The 19,614-nt window shown below is 40.2% G+C and overlaps 1 protein-coding gene across 1 annotated transcript in view; it reads right to left on the bottom strand.

Moving 5' to 3' along the window:
* Positions 1–566: 566 nt before the first annotated feature.
* Positions 567–19,614, bottom strand: part of LOC137601937 (eukaryotic translation initiation factor 3 subunit H) — a 50,149-nt gene continuing 31,101 nt past the window's right edge. Inside the window, exons 4-8 of the mRNA XM_068324435.1 lie at positions 15,745–15,844; positions 12,968–13,117; positions 7,257–7,377; positions 1,233–1,365; positions 567–851 (exon numbers count right to left, since the gene is read on the bottom strand). Of these exons, the coding sequence (XP_068180536.1) occupies positions 757–851; positions 1,233–1,365; positions 7,257–7,377; positions 12,968–13,117; positions 15,745–15,844 (599 nt within the window). The 3' untranslated portion in view covers positions 567–756. The remainder of the gene's footprint in view (positions 852–1,232; positions 1,366–7,256; positions 7,378–12,967; positions 13,118–15,744; positions 15,845–19,614) is intronic.

The following is a 19,614-nucleotide window of genomic DNA, read 5'->3' as shown; positions in this document are numbered from 1 at the left end:
ACCACCTGCAGTTCCTGCAAACATTGCCTTGAAAATTCAACAACAAAAGAACTCTTTGTTTCATGACAAATTTGACTTCTGGGACATGCATCCTAAAAATAAACAAGTGCTAATTGGCAGCTGTGTAGTAGAAAGGCAGATTCCAGTCATGTAATTTCACTTCAGGGAAGGGGGGGGGGTGTTCAATCAAACATCTATTAGTGCAGTGTGACAGTGAAGGACAAATCATGTAATTGGTATTTCAATTTGAGCTCAACTTTCACTGATATTTCTGTTTACAAGGATATTTGTCCATGAAAACAGACACTTCAAAAAATCCACTAATTATCGGTTTCACATGTCTGAACTGGAAGACAAACTTGCGTAGCAATAAAATTATACATAAATATCAATATCTGGTCTTATTACGAAGTGTGCTGCTCAAGTTCATTTTTTGCATATTAATATTCTTTTCAAAACTAAAAATATTTGTAGAGCAAAACACAAGACGACGTCTGCAGTAAAATCCACTGCAATAACCACCAAAAGCAACAACTGTCAAAACATTAACAGAGTCAGAGAGGACAGAGATGCAAGACTTTTATTTAAATGAAAATCAAGAGACAATAAATGTAGTTTATATCCAAGATGAGCCTGGGCATAAAAACAATTAATTCCTAGAAAATAAAAAAAGGAATGGAGTTCCTCCAGGTTTTGCTAAGATAGCTGTGCATCTCTGTCTCCTTCTTTTCAGCTTCCTCGTCATGTTTCCGTCTGCTAGTTGTGGCCTTGGAGAGCTTCCACCATGAACAGCTTACCGAGGTTCTGAGATGTGAGTTCCTTCACGTTCTGGCAGTAGTTGTTAATTTGCCCTGTTGGAGGTTTGTCACATGCATGCGAGCACCCACACACAACAACACAAACATAGAAATGTTCATACATTCAGACAGACAGGTGTAGAAGTGGGGGAGGGGGGGGGCAGAGCAAAACATAAAATGAGTGTGGAACACAGTTTATGTAGAGATCAAAATGCAGTCAGAAGGTGGAGGAGAGGCGAGTGAAGGGGGCTGTTCGAAGTGGAGGCTGAGTCAATAAACTTTAAATTAATGTAATTTTAAGATAATAGCAGAGATAATTACCAAACAGAACCTGAGCTCCCGTGGGGGGGGAAGCAGAGGTGGCTAGTGGAGTCTGGAAGGAGGGCAATGAGGGGTGTTTTGTTTGTGTGTGCGTGTCCGTGCATTTCTACGTGCCTGCAATAAGCAGCGTGTCCATCCGCGGAGGGGGCTGGGGAGGCTTGAACATTTTGCTGATGTCCTCCTCGAGCAGCGGCGGCTCCCCTCTGCTCTGCCGCTGGGCGTTTTCCTGCTGCCGCCTCTGGAGGTACTGGAGGGAGGAAAGGAGAGCAGGGAGGTCGTTTGTTGTTGAGAATGAGGAATGTGCAAATGGTGTAGATAGTTAAGGAGAAAATGGACAAGAAAGGGGAAGGGGTAGGCATTGGGGGAGTAGAAGTGACACACGATGAAAGGAAATTAGGAAAAGAGCAATATCAGAGAAAAAAGGCAAAGTAATAAGAAAGAGAAATATAGTTAGAGAAGTGAAGAGCGCATGGGATGGTGGGGAGAGAAACAGGAAGAGAAAGAACGATAAGCAATGGACACAATAACAGAGGAAGTGAGATATAAAGATACTTGGTGATGAACGCAGAGATAGGAGAGAGATTGAGAGGAGTTATAAGTGCTGACATGGATGGAGTGATTTGTGAAGGACTGACAGTCAGTAAATCAGTGAGGTGCCGGGTCTCTGGGGAACCTAAAAGCCTTGTTAATTTAGAAAGATGGAGAACAGACTGGCATAGGCTGGTGGACTGGAGTAACGAGTGCTTTCAACCAGACATCCCACAGCACACATGCCTGACTGAAGCTGACAAAAATGAGTAAGATAGGAAAAAAACATGAAAAGTAAAAACTACTTGTTTAAATGAGCCGTTACTCCTTCAGGGGTTTTATCCCAATGTCACAAATCAAAATACTAATGAGTGAAAATTGTGCAAACAACAAAAATGTAATTGTCTGCTCTTGTGCTGTGCACTTCTACGTTTATTCCATGTTTAGACGTACAAAGATAAACATGTATTTACCACCCAGGTGGAAGGAAAGAGCAAGCTTATCATAAGAAAATAATACAAGAACAAATATAAAAACCGCCTCCTATAAGGCAGTAATCAGCTAAAGTATTTTGCTGCTTTCCCCTGTTGAGGCAAAATACTTCACGACAATAACGAAAAGGCATTTTGGGAAAGTTTTGCTAAACAAAGTATTGAGATGATGGTGGCCTCATGTTTCTTGTTCACGATCCTGATGGTTTTATTAACCGTAATTTCAGGCAGGATAGGAAAAAAAATCATGAGGAGCAAAGTGGATGAAGAGCTTTGGTTCCAATCCTTGAGATCCACGGGACTGTGCAAAAGGCTCTCAATTGAGGGTAACTCTATACAGGGGGGGTGGGGAAGTAGCTCAGTGGTATAGCGCAGAGCGGGTCATCCAATGTTCCATGATCGGTGGTTCGATTCCCGCCCCCGCCCAGCCGTTATGTTATGTGCTCTACATTTTCTATTGCCTTGGTGCTAAATAATCCTACCTGTGTTACTTTTCACAGACTGCAGTGATTTCTAAACATGTTTCTGTACAGTATTTGTGTTTTCTTATCGTCTACTCTCACCAGTCTTCCAGGGCCGGCTGCAGTAGAAACCCTCTCACAGCATGTTGCTCGATCGACCACACTTCATGCTGGGAATGATGTTTTTCTGAAAGTGTGTTGTGTTTGGCTTCAGTATGATGGATAAAAATTTCAGTTTGGTGTCTTGTTTACCAGTTTAAAACAGGACGCATCTGTTTTCAGAGGTGGGGCCAGAGTTTAATGGGGTCCAAATTGCAGTGATGCTCATCAGTCCAGCAGGGTTACTCGGCTGTTTTCTATCTCTCTTTTTGGCAATGAATCTCTGTGTTGATATGCCTTTCCCTGAGTGTTGATATCATGCTGATGGTGTTGGTCGCCTCGATTCATCAGGGTCTGTTTGGGTGGTCTGATCAGGACTCATTATCCACAGCTACCCTTCCAAGAATCTCTAGTGTTTATTTTCTGCTTGCAAATCAAAAAATATACAAGACAAAGAAGAAAAAACTTTGAAATAGATGTATCATCTAATGCCAACTGAACTGCACCACTAACCAAAATCCCCTATCTCTGTTCATCAGATTAACGCTGTATTTAATCTTCTGCTAAGTGCTGCCTGTGCCTATGGCTCATAAAGAAAAAATAAAATATAATTGGGAGAAGTGAGACTTACATTTCCCATTACAACAAATAAATTGGCCATAGATTGTACTTAGGAACTTGCTATTAGTCAAACGTATGAGAACTATAAATGAAAAATGGAGTTCTCTCTGCTTGGCATCTTTTTTGCAACTTTCTATAATGATTAATAGGGTTCCATTTGCCTCGGAAATAGCAGGGTCAATAACAGAAGATTACATGGAGCAAGCACTGGAGATATCTGGAAAGTGTAAAGGAGGCTCAGTTTTCTCTTGTCTCTTTTTGTGTGTTGTTTGCTCACTTTAAAAAACCTCTGAAACATGAAAAAGTAACGACCATTAAACGAGCTGTCAGTGTGATATTGTGTATAAGAGGAATGTGAGAGGGCATTAGTGTGAGATTTGAAGCTTGGGGCTGTGATGAGGAGGTCGGTAAGGAGGGACTGTGGATCATAATGGCTACATTGTGTGTGATTGGCCCTGGGTTGTGTGATGATGTGGGAGTGTGTTTCTTTGTGGCCCAAGTTGCGGATGCCTTTTGTACAACCTGTGGTCAGATGCCCATTTGTGTTAAGCCTGTGTGATGCTTGTGGTTTCACCTGCTGTTGGCAGAGGAATGATGACGCAACCCGTTCATAGTTCAGACATTTCAGAGTTCGCACATACTGAAAAACGATGGAATTGTGTGTTGTGTGAATGCAAGTGTGGGTTTTTATGTGTGCAGTTGCTGCGCGTCAGTGATTCATCTTGCATGTCAACAAAATTTTATTGATGGGTGTGTGTGCAGCTCTTTGTGTATGCAAGCATAACAGGATCTGGCCGAGGTTGAAGATGCAGATTGTTCGTGGCCGACTCTTCATGTGTGTATTCTGTTCTGCTCTTTTCTGGTGCTTCTGGCCATGTGTGTGCTTGTAGGCGGTGTGTGTATTTGTTGAATGTGTATTTGTGCACCGCGAGTAGGTGTGACTGCTACTGATGCTGCTTTTAAATTAAGTTTGAGGTGTGTTTTACTTGTAAAGACAAGCAATATATTCAGAAGGATTTGTTTCTCTCGTTAAAAAAATGTTTTAGCAGTAAGCTGGGAGACAATATGCATCAGCTTTCCCTGGTGTCAATGGCCTTCAGAGAAGGTCTGAGTATGACTGATGGCATTTATCTTCCAAACCTCTTCTTTATTCACATGAGTGTATATACAGTATCAATGAATGCATCACAGCAACCGAAGGGGAACTCTGGAACATACACCTCTGCCAAGGCTTAACAGTGCCTTTTAATTAAAATTCACCTTAAAATGAATTCTAACAGGTCATGTAGATTATCAAATATAGGGGCTCAAAGGTTTCTTTTTGGCACATTCACCATTTTTCCTTGAGATTTAATGGAAATGGGTCAAGTTATTTACGAGAAATTCGTAAAAATGCTATTTATCTCAAAATACTCTACAAGGAACCATCATCTTCTCGTGGTGGAGAGGTTTGTGTGCCCGAAGGATCCTGGGAGCTATGTTGTCAGGAGTTTTGTACTCCTGGTAGGTTCACTCAAGCAAAACAGGTCTGCCACGGGGCCCAGCCGGGCTCAGCCCGAAAAGGCAATGTGCTTTTTTCCCACCCCTGTGGGCCCACCACCCACAGGGCAGTTCGATGGGGTCGGGTGCGCTGCCATATGGGTGGCAGTGACAACAGGGGGTCATGATGGACCAGACCCAGGCAGCAGAAGCTTTGGGGAGGTTGAATATCACCTCATGGGCGGGGAACGAGCCGGAGCTTGTGTTGAAGGAGGAGCGTTACCATTTGGATCTGATGTGGCTTACCTCCATGCATAGCCTTGGTTCTGGATCCAAACTCCTGGATAGGAGTTGGACCTTGTTTGACTCTGGAGTTGCGTCAGGCTTGAGGTGCAGGGCGGGTGTGGGGATACTCACAAGCCCCCAGCTGAGCAACGCTGTGTTGGAGTTTACCCCAGTGGATGAGAGTTTCGCCTCCCTACACCTTAGGGCTGTGGGAGGGAAAATTCACTGTTGTTTGTGCGTATGAACCAAATAGCAGCTCGGAGTATTCGGCCTTCTAGGGGTCCCTAAACGAGGTCCTTCAAAGGATCCCTGTAGGGGACTCCGTTGTTCAACAAGGGGACTTCAATGCACACGTCGGCAATGATGGAGACACCTGGATGGCCATGATTGGCAGGAATGGCCTCCCTGATCTAAACCCAAGCGGTGTTATGTTGTTGGACTTCTATATTAGTCACGGTTGTTCATAACCAACACCATGTTCAAACACAAGGATGCTCATAAGTGTACCTGGTACCAGAGCACCCTGGGTCTAAGGTCAATGATCGATCTTGTGATTGTATTATCTGACCTTTGACCGTGTGTTTTGGACACTCGGATGAAGAGAGGGGCAGAGCTGTCAACTGATCACCACCTGGTGGTGAGTTGGGTCCATTGGCGGGGGAAACCTTTGGATAAACCTGGTAAGCACTAACGAGTAGTGCGGGTGAACTGGGAACGTCTGGAGGAGGACTGTCCACGAAGCCTTCAATTCACACTTTCGAAGCAGCTTCTCATGCATCCCTGTGGAGACTGGAAACATCAGACCTGAACAGTCGATGTTCAAAGCTTCCATTGCTTCCAAGCTTCCATTCCACAGCCAAATACCCACCCCTTAATATTAATCCATCCAAAATGAAATGGCCTTGCCTTGTTATTATTCTTAAGAGATAACCTATCAAGAAAGTTTTTTGTTGTTTTCCTAACATATATACAACAAAATGAATAACCATAAATGTTTTACCTCTCCTGCTCTCTACAGTGTCCGTAATGGTTAGGAGTCCATATCAGAGCAGACATAAGCAAGAGCTAAAACTGAAAAGTCCTTTGTTACACCAGACAAATAGTTGCGATGTTGTGGATGTATTGCTTGTCACACTGATGTCAGTGATTCAATAATTCCTGTTTGAGTGACAGGTTGAAGGGTCATCACATGCAAAAACATGGCACAAGAATTTATAGCCTATAAGACACAAAGATGTCGTGTAGACTTGTGAGCTTGCGTGTATGTTAATGACACAATGCACTCAGGAAGAGAGTTTCAACTTTCCTTTTACGTAGGATGATCCAGGTTTTTTTTTTTAAAGTGTATTACCACATGGCACCCCCACTGAGGCAACTGAGTGATCTCATTCATACGAAATTCTTGCCTTCATACACACACAAGCTCTAAGGCTAGGATAGCGCTATTCAAGGAGAATGGGACCTTGTGTTGCAAATGGATGCAGCCCGCTAAGCTGCAAAGATATAAAATGGTAGTCAGCGCTGCTATAAAGCAAAGAAAACCTCAGAGTTGAGCAGATATGCTTTGACACAATGTAAGTGGCAACCAGGTGAAGGAAGGAGCAAAACTCTTCAGGATACAAAATGTGCTACAGGAACGGTACAATATCATGCACAGCGCAGGAGTTGCATCAGAAACTTTCAGAGAGTATGTAATAACATGCTCACCACATCACACCCCAGAGCTCGAAGCTTAATGGTGAGCTAAAAATTTAAACGTTTTTGTGTCTACATGTTTGAACAGAGCACTGAGCAGCACAAGCTGTGCAGTACCCACATGTATCAATGTCAGTATAGCTATTAGATGGACATGCCATAGATGTTAGATATCAATGTGAGAGCCCGGCATGCTTTTGTTCTGTGTGTGAGTTAAGTGGCAAATCTGCTGCTTTCCTGCTGCGATTATAGCCGATGCTGATGGTGTTCACAGCTGAAACAGATCCAACTGCTGTTTTCTTGCCGAGTTTGTGACTGTGTGTACCTATGTGTGATTGGCCCTTTGTCTGAATGTGCGCATTGTGACTCCTTCCCTTTATACGCAAGACGGTGTTTGAGTTTTTGCTACCTGCTTCTTTCCTCCAAGTCTAGATGCTGTGTGTACTTGAGTTAGTGAAAGCTGTGTGTATGTGAGTTACCTGGTGCTTCTGCTGCTGTTGTTTACTCAGGTTGCGGCTGTAGGTGTTATATTTGACGATGTCTTGGCTCATGTCATCCACTCTGTCCATCAGAAGCTGAAGGCTTTTTTCCAAGTGGTTGCTGGAATAAAAATGTCAATGTGTCAGTCACACATTTTTTGGCTATGTTCTTGGAGTCAATTTTTAGACAGATCCTACTTCCTTCAACACTTCACCACAGAAAACTCAGTTTCCTTTCAACAGCAAAAACTATGAATGCAAAGCAGCGTTAACATGTCCCTTTGGAGAGCTATTGTGGCAGTCAATAAAATGCTGCATCCACATTTTTCGACAATCTATATTTGCCATCCAGTCTGACCTAATCTGTGAGTTCACCTCCTTACGGATATATTGCACTGTGTATCCTGAGACATATGAAATGAAACATGTCCCTCTAGGGATCTGACGGCATTCAGACCTCAGGGCTCTTCTTCCTCTCCCTGTGCTATATCACAGCTCTGGAATAACATCCCCAGTCTTTTTCCCTCCATCGCTATGTTGAAAACACTCATCACACAACTCAACCAACATTCCTCTCCTCTCTCCCATGAGCTCAGTCGTTAACAGGATGTCTCACAGCCGCCTTAACTTCAACCTTGATAAGGCTGCAGGTCTCCACTACAAGCCTGTTCCGTCTTGACTTTCCTCTGTGGAATTATATTGTTTCATTTATGAATGTCTGGGTGCTACATAATGCAGCATATACTGTGAGAAAACAAATTCTGTTTATTTAAATGACAATTGTAACTGCCAGCAATGTTCTGGCAGTGAATGAATTTGCACTGGTTTGTCTCTGTGTGTTTCTTTGTATGGATATGTGTAGGAAGAGTCATTTGGGTGATTTCAAATAAATCCCCTCTGCTGTGAGATTTTTTTTAATTTAGTAATTTTATAAATCGATATCTGCTTCAATTTTGACTTCAGTACCAAGCCAGAAACCATCTGTCCAAAGATAAATTACTAATCTCCAACTTCCTGGACTCAACAAAGTCAAAAGAAATTTGTGTCCAAGGACACAGATGCCTTTAATACCAGACAAAATACCCTGAATATGAGCAAAAAAAATCACCTGTGTTCAAATGTGCCATAAAATTATAATTTTTTTAAAGTTAGATGAACCTTTCAGGTCCCAACAAAGCATGTGTGAAACATCATTCAATTCTGTCCAGTGACTTAAGGAGCTACTGTCTGCACTGGCCATACTTATGTGGAGAAGCACGGACAAGTATAACCCCAAATTACCACAGTTTTGGTAGGAGCATGGAAATTAATCCATATGCATATCGTATCAAACATACAAATTTCTAAAGCTAATCTCAGAAACTATGCTTGAATTAACAAATTTACATGCAGACACAAGCACACATGATTATTTGTAAAAAGGAAAACATTTTGCAACCATGTGCGTGCTGATAATACCGCTGATGATTTATAATGTTTTCACATGCTTGACTATCTGTAACACACCATCCTGATTACGGCCTGTCATCTAAATGAAAGGTGTGTTAATGTAAGTGATCAAATCATCGACCTAAATACCAATCTGCTACCCATTGTCTCCCCCCACAGTTTAGATTTGCACGACCATCATTTTTGCCCATGAGGAGTTTATCAGTTTGTCAACCCTCCATTGTGGTGTCAGAGCTGTAAACATGAAAACTGATGGCCCAGGACCAAATCTCACCATAACACTTCCCCACTGTGTCCCTCCAACTGTGTCAAAATTGATTCTCAGTGACAAAAGCCCATTTTAAACTATTTCATCAAGCATTATGGTAGCTGTTTTTGTGTGGGGAGCATTCATAATATATGCAAAGGAAATCATTTACTCAGAGTGGGATCCTTGAAAACATCTGTCGTTTGTGTCAAGTGTTAGAGATAGACTGGGTGAGAGTGAGAAAGAGAGCGAGGGAGAGATTCACTGTTAGGATTATTATTTAGTATTTTTCATTTCTTTTGTGGTCTACATTATTGATGGACGAACAGCAATGAAGGGGTAGGTTAATATAGTCCACCTATTTAAACCTTCCTGTTTGATCTTTCAGACTTCTGCAACAACTGGTAGCACTACATTACTGGCATGTTCAAGAAGACAACCTACCAGTACCTAGTTGCACACTCCATAGAGGTTAAATTATTCATACAGGTCAGAACAATAGTCAATCAATAGTGAATTAGAAATCAAAGTCTATTGGGGGACTTCCTGTCATCGACTCCACTTTTAGGTCAGATTCAGTAACAGCCCATACTGTTACTGTGTGTGTGCTGTGGCAAGCTGTGTTTTCATATTTACATGAGACAAAAGAGACTAACACAAAAACTGTATTGATGTATGAAGAAACATGAAATGACATTGAGTAAATTGAAAGTTCAGATGGAAGTTTCTTAATAATGCTGCCAAGGAAATGACTTCCATTGTTGTAATGAGTGCTTTATGTTGATGAAGCCTTTTTAACTGATGGGGTGGGACATAATATGGATCAGTGCCTTGCTTCTGTGGCAGAATAATACGTTTTAAATAGGACATGAAATGGCCTAGACCTAACATTGTCCCAATTTAAGTTAAGGGTATTACCAGGAGGAAAACATAAAACAAATATATATGCTGAAATCAATAATTTTAGACAGATTTATTATGTGACTTAGACCAATATAGCAAATTAAGTTTGTGTTCACTTGCAGTGCAGGGGAAAAAAGCATTTTCAAAGTACAGTACATCGCATTGGTTGTTGTTATGTCAAAGATCCTTCTGGAACAATTTGTGGTATTCGCAGCAACATTTTTCAACATTTGCAGTGATCCTGCATCCAGTTGTGTCTCTTCACCTTTCTCTCTTGCCTCGTTCCTCTCACAGCTGATGCACTCATAAAACACACTCGCTCTCCCCACATTAGTTGCCCTTACTAAATATGTATCATCAGAAAGCTGTTAACATAAGCATCCTTTGTCCAGTATTTCTATGCGGAAATGCAATAACATTAATCAGACAGCAGGTAATGGACTGGTGACTTGCTTATTTTGACAGAACAAACATAAAATATGAGATGATTTATAATGTACAATGTAAGCCACTGTGTTGTGGACATATTTTAAGACTGGTGAAAATCATGCAAGATGGCCCACACACAAAAGGCTCCATGGCCTGACATAAATAAAGGCTACTTTGTAACACTGCATTGCCGCAATGCATTTTCAATACTGTTTGGGAGGAAAATGGGCAAGCTACATAAATGAATATACACTCATGCAATCCATCACCACGATCAACAACATCATCTGTAGTAGGAACAACCCTGTTTGCCGGAGTGAAAATGCATTCACTCAGCCTCAGACATAGATGGCATTGACAAATGGGGCCGCCGATTGGAAAATGAGACCAAAGGAAAAACATTAAATAAAACCCATTATCATTATCTTTTCTTGAAGGGGTGGAAATGACGAGAAAAGGGGTGGGGCTGTCACTACATGTAGAGAGATGGACAATGCAATAGGAGGAGAGTGCTGCAACAACCAACACAACAGGAAACTATTTTATGTTGGCCGACATCCCATCAGCAGTCGTGACAGCAAACTTATGCTGACGGCCCAGACTTCGCTCTTCCTTCATTTCAGGTCGCACTAAAAGCTATGTTTCAACTTCAGAGTAGTTCTTTGGAAAACAGAAGTGGAATACCTGACTTTTTTTGTATATTATTCTGGGTATCTGACAATTTCTAAATGATGACTATGCTGCTGCCAAGCTCGGTTGGCCAGGTATGCGCTTTTTGTAGAGCTGTTTATAGGAGTCTAAATTTTATTCATGACTTGTCTTACAGGAGAGAAATGGCAGTGGCTCCTGATGTGCTATACTGCTTTGTATTAGTAAGGGTAGTGTGAGCATAAGTGTTTAAATCGGAACATTGACTTGTTTTTGTGCTAATTTCTCACACCTGCCCATGGGAAGCTTCACAGCTGTTGCTCCACTTGCAGTTGTTTATCTCCATAAATGATTGCTGATAAATTCTCCTGAGACTAATGCTGAGTGCCTCTGAGATCTAAATGCTAGACTTAAAGAGACAGACAGTGAGCTAATACGATGGGGTGATAGTTGTTCATATTGTGTTCATTAGGGATAGAAGACAATGTTTATTAGCATTCTCTGTTTCTAGAGAGATTTGTGAATTAATTTTCACTGACATTTTGCTGAATTATTTATTTTGTGTAAGTCTGGATGACATATATTGAATATCTAATACTAACACAAAAGCACGTTTTCTGATTGAGGTCATGACATCTCTAACACAAAGCTTTCTTCAGTGTAGCTCCATGAGTGAAAGAAAATGGTATTCTTATTTTAATGAAAACTGTGTGGAAGAGACTTTTGAAATACTATACAGCCTGTCCAAGGGTCTGGTACATCTTTATTCCTTCCCAAAGTTCTCTATAACTGGGGCAGTTTCTATGTAAAAACAGCGAACGTGTCCCTCACTGGCAGATTAATCTGGCAGATTAATACATGATTTTTAAGGATTAGGCTGTCATTAATATTTTCATGACAACCAACGGATGCTAAGTGCCAATTTAATATGACCAATTTCCATTTGCTTGTCGCTTGAATGGTTAACCTTGTCAAAGAGATCAGATATTTTACACTTGCAATGATTCCTGCAGTCAATAACAGATGTAAAAACAGATAAAAACGTAATGACTGTGTGCATCAATGTTCCCCAGATTCAACTTGCAGTTGATCTTACATTTAGCATATGGTGTTGTTTCAAACTATATCAAAATGGCTACGTTTATTGCAATAAATGAGTGTGTGACCCTAGGCAATATTGTGACACTTTTGTGCATTTTTAATTTGCCGTTCAGTTAAAAAAAGGCACATAAGTGTCATCTTTGGCTGCACAGTCGGCTGAGAAGTGTGTCTATAAAACACTGACATTGTTTTGTCAATAAATCTAAGACAAAATACATCAATAGACCCATATTCTTTTGCACAAATCTGGTACACCTTAGAACAGTCTGAAAGACACAGATTAATGCAGAGGTGTTCCCTAATGTCAAATCAATTTTAATTTAGAAGCAGCTCTAATTCATGCCATTGAAAGCTGCCTGCAGGTTTAAAGAGATACCAAGGCACGGTTTTGAAGCCAGTTAGACAGAGACAGAATTCCTTGAAAGACAAGTATGCACTGTGTTATGTTAATTACGTGTAAATGAATCAAATTAAGGTGACAATTTATTAAGCATTGGTTAGCTTAATGTGATGCAATTTCTACCAATAACATTTAATTTCCTAGCTCTGAGTGATTTTCAGACATGCTGAGGTCTGATGGTGAAAGAATTATGTGATGCTGGATCTTATTCCAGAACTTATGAAACACAATGACACAGGCATCATCCTGAAGGCAGAAGATGCTGTGATGTAACCGTGTCAGAGTCAACATGAATGGGCCATTCCATCCCATTCTTACAAGATCTTACATTTTGTTCCAAAATGAAGAAAATTATCTCTGTTGGCCGTTGTTATACAAAGAACATGCACCAATATCCTGGCAGTGTTGGTCCCCTCTGAGAGACCTGTTGGAAACAGTTTATCAAGATGTGCTGTACTTGTACTCTGTCTTCTAACCGAGATGTTTTGGCCCTGTGCCCTTTTGGCAAATGTGCTGCATGAGCTCACGTCTGACCTGCTTGAGAGGTTGAGCAGTTCGTGCTTGTCAGCAACAGTTGACTTGTCCTCCAGGTCCCACATCAGCACGTTGATGAGGTGGGAGTTTTTGATGACAATTGGGACCTCTTCAAACATATTCTCAAACCCAATGCTAGCCTTCTTTAAGCTAGAGAAAAGGAGAGATCCAGAGAGAAAGATTGTAAGTTGCAATTTATTGACAATGAGGGTATAGACGTGATACCGAAAGATTAGATAACATTTTTCATTATTACCAAACAACATTTTAAGCTTTCCAAACACTAAGCATCACATAAACCAGCACCACCAAAGGAAATGGTCGGGGATTTCAATTATGCATTTTATACGTTTGGCAGTGTTAATTAGCAGCACTGTGTTTTTTATTATTCTTCTGCACACAGATATACACATTATTAAAACTGGAGGGAACATTATCTTTTATTGTTGTCTGTCTGGAACAACAAGTGGTTTTAATGGGACCAAAGCCTGACTGCACAAAAAAACTCGTGCATAACCCTCCATATAAGAATGAATTTAAATGGTTGGTAGGAATTGGGCTGGAGGAAATATACATCTAAGCTGAACCATTGCAAATTTCAAAATGTTTGAATTAATAGAGTGCATAGGGTTAACATTCTTTCTACCTTTATTTCTAACGCAACTTCATGCAATTTAACATCTATTTGGTCGAGGGCAGAGATCCCCTCAGGTCTACTTTTGACATTCGTACATTTTGCATATACTTACAATAAAAGCCTCAATTGGAGCATTGTACTGTTACAACTTGGCTTGTACTTCTCAGTAAATTGCACCTCAGCCACATAAAAGCCAAATGAATAATAGTATTCAGCATGTTGCGTTTAGATATCTGAAAAATACTCGATACAATGTGCCCATATCCTCCAACTCGAGCCAAGTTAGGCTCGGTCGCCTGAATTACTTTCTTATGGGTTCTGGTGAGAAGTGTGCCAAGCACTGACTGATTTTTAACCACCTTGTTTCCCAGGAGCTACAAGCTACATCTATGTCCTCCTCTTACACGGATCTGTTAACACCAAATAGAAGTTCAAACTTTGCTTAATGTCTCAAATAAATTCAATAGCTCTGACTGACAGCTTCTGTTCTAGCCGTCACTTGTGCACAGTCCGTGAGACGCAAATTAATGTCTGTATATGCTGAATGGTGGGTTGTTAGATGCATCCAGCTTGTTATGGGAGCAATAGCCTTCCTACATTATCACACCATTTGCAGACTAGCAGAAACAGATGTTTGTCATAGTTGCCTGTGTAAAAAAAAATCTCATTTTGATAATGTAACTTTGAAAATGTTTATCCATCTTCCAAGTATGGCATCACCTCAGGCAAACTTAGGAAACTGAGGCAAGGGGAAAGGATAATCTTGCCTAAGGGTCTGACTGATTATTTAATATATGTGTGTGTCTTATAAATGTTGGGAAAATTATCTATCTGCCAAGCTAAAATATATCCTGCATATAATGACCTTTCCAAATGCCTGCAGAGAAATCTAAAAAGGCGTCTATGAGTAAAGAAAAGGACAGCACACAAGACAAATTGCTCACCCTACTGGACACTGATGCTCTTAATGCGATGCTCTTTCTAAGTTTGGCCCCACTGGACAGAGCCAAAGGTTGACTCCACAAACCGACTAATTTGATGCATTGTATTGTGTGCTCAAGTGGCGGCTATTGACAACTACCTCTATAGCCTGGCAGACTCGGAGGGCAGTTCAAAGGGATGGGTCTATTTGGCACTCATCTATTTGGCCTGCCTTTCATTTCAAAATGGTGCGCAATATATTCAAGTTTGTGTAACATCAAATATATGAACATGAAAGAGACATTCACTTTATACACTTGTGGTGAGTGGGTGGGGTTAGCAATACCTTAAAACACATTAAATCAAAGAAGCATTCAGATTTCCAGTCTATCCAACAAAATAGGGCCAGAAACATAATTGTTGCTTTGTGGTGATATTGTCTTTTCCTGCTTGGAGCTGGCCTCTTTCAATCACAGGTTTTATTGGGAACACTGATAGCTACAGATTGGAACTGTAATAAATCATGGGAACTAATGAAAAGCTGCAGAAATGAGAATGATCCTGACTCTGGGCCAAACACACAGGGTCAATAACAGGGTGGTTGGAAATAGAGACACACAGGTGGAGAAGTACAGAGGAATGGGGAAAGAAAAACGAATTGCTGCCGTAAAATTATGCCGTCGTTCCCTGAAATAAATGTACATGGTGGATTTGAAAATGTATATCCGAAAAGGTTGAATGGACAGCAATTTGAAACATCCTAGACTTCTTCATTGCGCCAATTATTTGGATGTATTAGAGTGTGTCTCTCCATGCATGTGGAATGCCGAGAACTGCCTGGGAAATAGTACCCTCATTACATTCATTTTTAGCTGCAATTTAAAGGCAATTACGATAAGCCTAAGGGGTCAGAAAAACAGTAAACATGGTACATTCATTTGAAGGGCATCGGCAAAAAGATAAATCGCCAGCATCAATCTACAACTTCTACTAAATGCCTCCCTTGTGGATGTATGACCCTATATTTGAATCCACAAAAGAAACAGAAGAGAATATGCAAAGAATTCAAATCATGTAAGCAGTGTGAGTCAAGTGCGTTTCTTCATGTGCACTAATGGAAATAATTGCACATTTCTATTAGTGCACTTAGTGACTTTCTACTTCGTGTAACAGTGACATTTATAAATATGCTTGTTTTATGCTCTGCCATTAAACTTACCCCTCAGGAGTGAAATCTTTCTCTTTGCAGATCTCCATGAGTTTTGGAGTAAGCCTATAAGCTTTGAGGGACAGGGAGCCTTGAGCTGTCTTTATTGGGTCTAAAATGATAAGAGTGGGAGATGAGAATTGAAAACACACATGTAAAACTACATGCTAAAGTTGCAAAACAGAAAATGTATGAAAACATATGCCATATTTTGTAAAACCATTGTTAAGTTAGTTACATGTATTCACGAGACAACTAATGTGTGGGATAAAACTGACTTCAAAAATCCCATTTAGTGCTGCTAAGCCATCGACCCAGTGTGACTCCTAACTACCAATCAGAGCCCAGAAGAGTGGCCAACAGTATTAATTACTATTGATCACTTTCTAGCATACATTCAGTTGGTTTCAGAAATATTAAAAACATTGAATTTGAAATATCGGGTTTTTTGATAATGAAAAATAATATGGTGGCATGATGAAAGTTTTGAAGCTACTTTTACTTGAGTTACTGGCTTCTCTTGTGATTGACTATCTGTGAGTCTTCTTCTGAAGTCATCATTGTGGTTTTTAGACATATTTCAAGGTTTTAAGAATTGGTCTAGCAAACCAAAATCCCACGATCTGTTTAACCCATTGTTCTTCAACTAAAATAGTCAGGGGTATATTACACCTTAAGGGAGACAGACAAATTGAGAAAAGCCTTCAGATTCTGTCTTCCACGTTTTCCTAATCAACACATCACCATTGCTATCTTGTGGGAAATTGCTTCCAACTGATTGCATCCAGTCTAGATATTTTTGTATGAACCCTTGCTGTGGAGTTATCCAAAGCGTTTCTCTCAAAGTAGCACAGACGGTAGGTGAAATTCTACAGTCTAATGTTGCCATTTGTATGTCCTTGAATGAATTAAATAGATCTTTTAATGATTCTTGAAGCTTCTGTGTACAAAACGTTTCACAGCCAGTTTCCACCAAACACTTTTCACTCCTTCTTCATAATATCAAACAAAATTTGGGAAATGGATTTTCATAACATTTCATATGTGTATGCCCAGCAGACTGCTGGGGCTTACAGCAACCTATTTCCCAAAATTCAACCATTTGCTTAATCAAATGCGACAGCAAACTTTCTTGTGGATCGGTTAAACCGATCCACAAGAAATGAAAATAAATCCTCTGATATCATTTGTGCTCCCACAGATCCTTTTATGTTTTTCTTTGTGCACATTATACATGCATATGTGATCTACTTGTAATTTAAGTATGGACGACCATGAGGAAACACATTTTGTTGTGCTACAAAGCAGGTAAAAAGATGTAGATTTTGAAACTTCAACACAAGGTTGAGGACTTGTTGTGGGTTCCTTAAAAGGTCTATGCTGTTCTAATCTCAAAAAAATTCTAGTACACTAATCCCTCGCTTATTCGCGCTTCAAGGTGTATGGCTTCACTACATCGCCATTTTTTTATAGTCACCTGATACTGTTTGCGCATGCTGTTGGCTGACAGCATTCATGCGTGCGCTGCATTCTAAGACACGATTCCCCCTGCAAGTTTAATACAAAAGTGTTTTTAAACAGTCTATAAGTGTGTCGGAAAAGGTATAACAGATATAAGATGGTTTAATATCAGTATGGGGAGGGTTCATAAACGTTTAAATTACCAGAAATAAATAATAAATAAACAATAATACCGTAAATACTTTTTATACGTGCATTGGCCACCACAGAGTTCAGACCTTAACCCCTTTCAGAATCTTTGGGAGGTGCTGGAGAAGGTTTTGCCCAGTGGTCAGATTCCAACACCAACGCAAGATCTTGATGAAAAAATAATGCATCACTGGATGGAAATATATCTTGTGATATTGAGTAGCGTATCGAATCAATGTCACAGGAAATGCATGCCGTAATTAAATCTAAAGGCAGTCCAACAAAATGTGAGTGTGTGACTTTTTTTGTTTGCCCAGGCAGTGTATCGCCCTTGTTAACAAATAACAACTATTACAGTGATCAAGCACTATTCTTCCATGAAGTTGCAGATTTGTAATTGACAAATTTGAAAAGAAAAAAAATGTCATACTGGAGCAGTCCCCAAGAGAAACCAACAACTTAGAATATAAATGTATAATAGATGGAGTCCACAATAAGAATAATAATAATAAAAGGAATAATAAAAAGAATAAGAAGCAGCCGCAGGAATGGTTTGAACACTAAAAAGCTTGTCAATGGCACAATACCCCCAAGCAGTTTTGCTGTTGCTCTTCACCTGTCTATGAAGATTCTTCATCCAGGTTATAGTAATCCACGTGACAAACAAGAGGCCAAGTGTTAACAGGTTTCTAACATGACTATGTCATGGTGAGCATATTTAACCAATTGGTTTAACAACCCACTATATCTCCAACCTGCCATTAAACGGAAGCCCATTAACTTGCCAGTTAGTATCGAGATTGATTCATCCATCGCCACAAATCGACTAGTGGGCTAATGACAAAGAGACTGAAATGAAATCAATTTTCTTTCCCTTTGACTTTAAACAGAGATAATGTCAATTTCCTTTGAGGAGCTTTGATCCATTAAGCGCTGCATTATTGACTGACATTAACAGGAGCCCTCGTTTAGAATGAGAAAGGCCTAACGCCTTTCTGCCTGAATGGCCACCTGGCTAGCAGGCCTGGATCAGAGGGGTTCATATGCTAGCTGGTTAAAATGAATCATTGCTTATCATGGATTTGTACCATCAGAGAACAAGACAACTCTGGGGTGATTACGGAAAGAAGAACAGAGCAAGGAGGAATCCTTTAACCTCACCAGCAGGGAAAAATTGCTCAAAGTAAAGCCGTTTATCATTTCTTACTATAATTCGGGTTGTAGCCTTTTTGTGTACGTCAACACTGACTTGTTTTAATCAAATATTGTAATTTCATATCAGTGAAGCTTTGCAGGCCTTTGAATCACTGCTTCATTAAACGTACCATTAAACGTTTAAAAATGTAAAAATCTGAGGTAGGGAACTCAGCACATATTATGAAACTGAAATAAAGTGTTTTCTTGAGATCTCCTGACATTTTGATCCGTGTGTTATATTTTATGTTTCTTCTACTTGAAACCACATTTTACCTTTCAACAGATTCATACAGTAACTTATATACTGTACTGTACTGCCAATCAACTCCATTGTGTAGCCTCATTTCACTGACTGCACAGGCTGTCTATTCATTGAATAGCTTAGTTTCTCTGGCACAGAAAGCAAGGCTGAATATATGTTGTACAGACTTGGCTTATCCTACAATGCATGTGAGCCAAAATGGCACAATTTTACTTGTCAACTATGTATTCCATATTTTAGTTCAACTACCAAATCGAATAAGCACTAATATCATATTCATTAAGCAAGACCTCATGCCAGACACAGCCTGTACAGGAAGATGTTTCAGGTTTGGGAATGGCACTGCTGCTGTTCAATGGTGACATATGCACTGCACTCATCTTTAATTCCCCTTGACGTGCATCAAGTTGCAATAAATACTTCTGCTTAAACATCAGTCCTCTCTTGAGAACTTTTTACCTCAGCTCACTTGATTTCCATCACATTGATGACTGCCTAGAGTGTTAATGTATGAAATGCAATTTATTTTGACAGTCTGGATTTGAACATATAGTCTTTTATAGTGACAGGTTTTAATATTACAGTCATTTAAAGGAATGCTTAGACTATTTTGTATGAAATTTGCGGATCAGCAATAATAGGCAGCTCTTCAAGCTTTTTACAGTGAGGCTGGAGCACAATAATAGCATCCATAAGCATCATGTTAGCGGCTACCAGTGACCTCTATGTCTCCCTCTATCCTGCTTGTCATTACTTCCATTGCTCCTCTGTTG

Source organism: Antennarius striatus, chromosome 9 (genome assembly GCF_040054535.1).
Source record: "Antennarius striatus isolate MH-2024 chromosome 9, ASM4005453v1, whole genome shotgun sequence".
Lineage (NCBI taxonomy): Eukaryota > Metazoa > Chordata > Actinopteri > Lophiiformes > Antennariidae > Antennarius > Antennarius striatus.
This window is presented reverse-complemented; position numbering and strand designations above follow the sequence as displayed.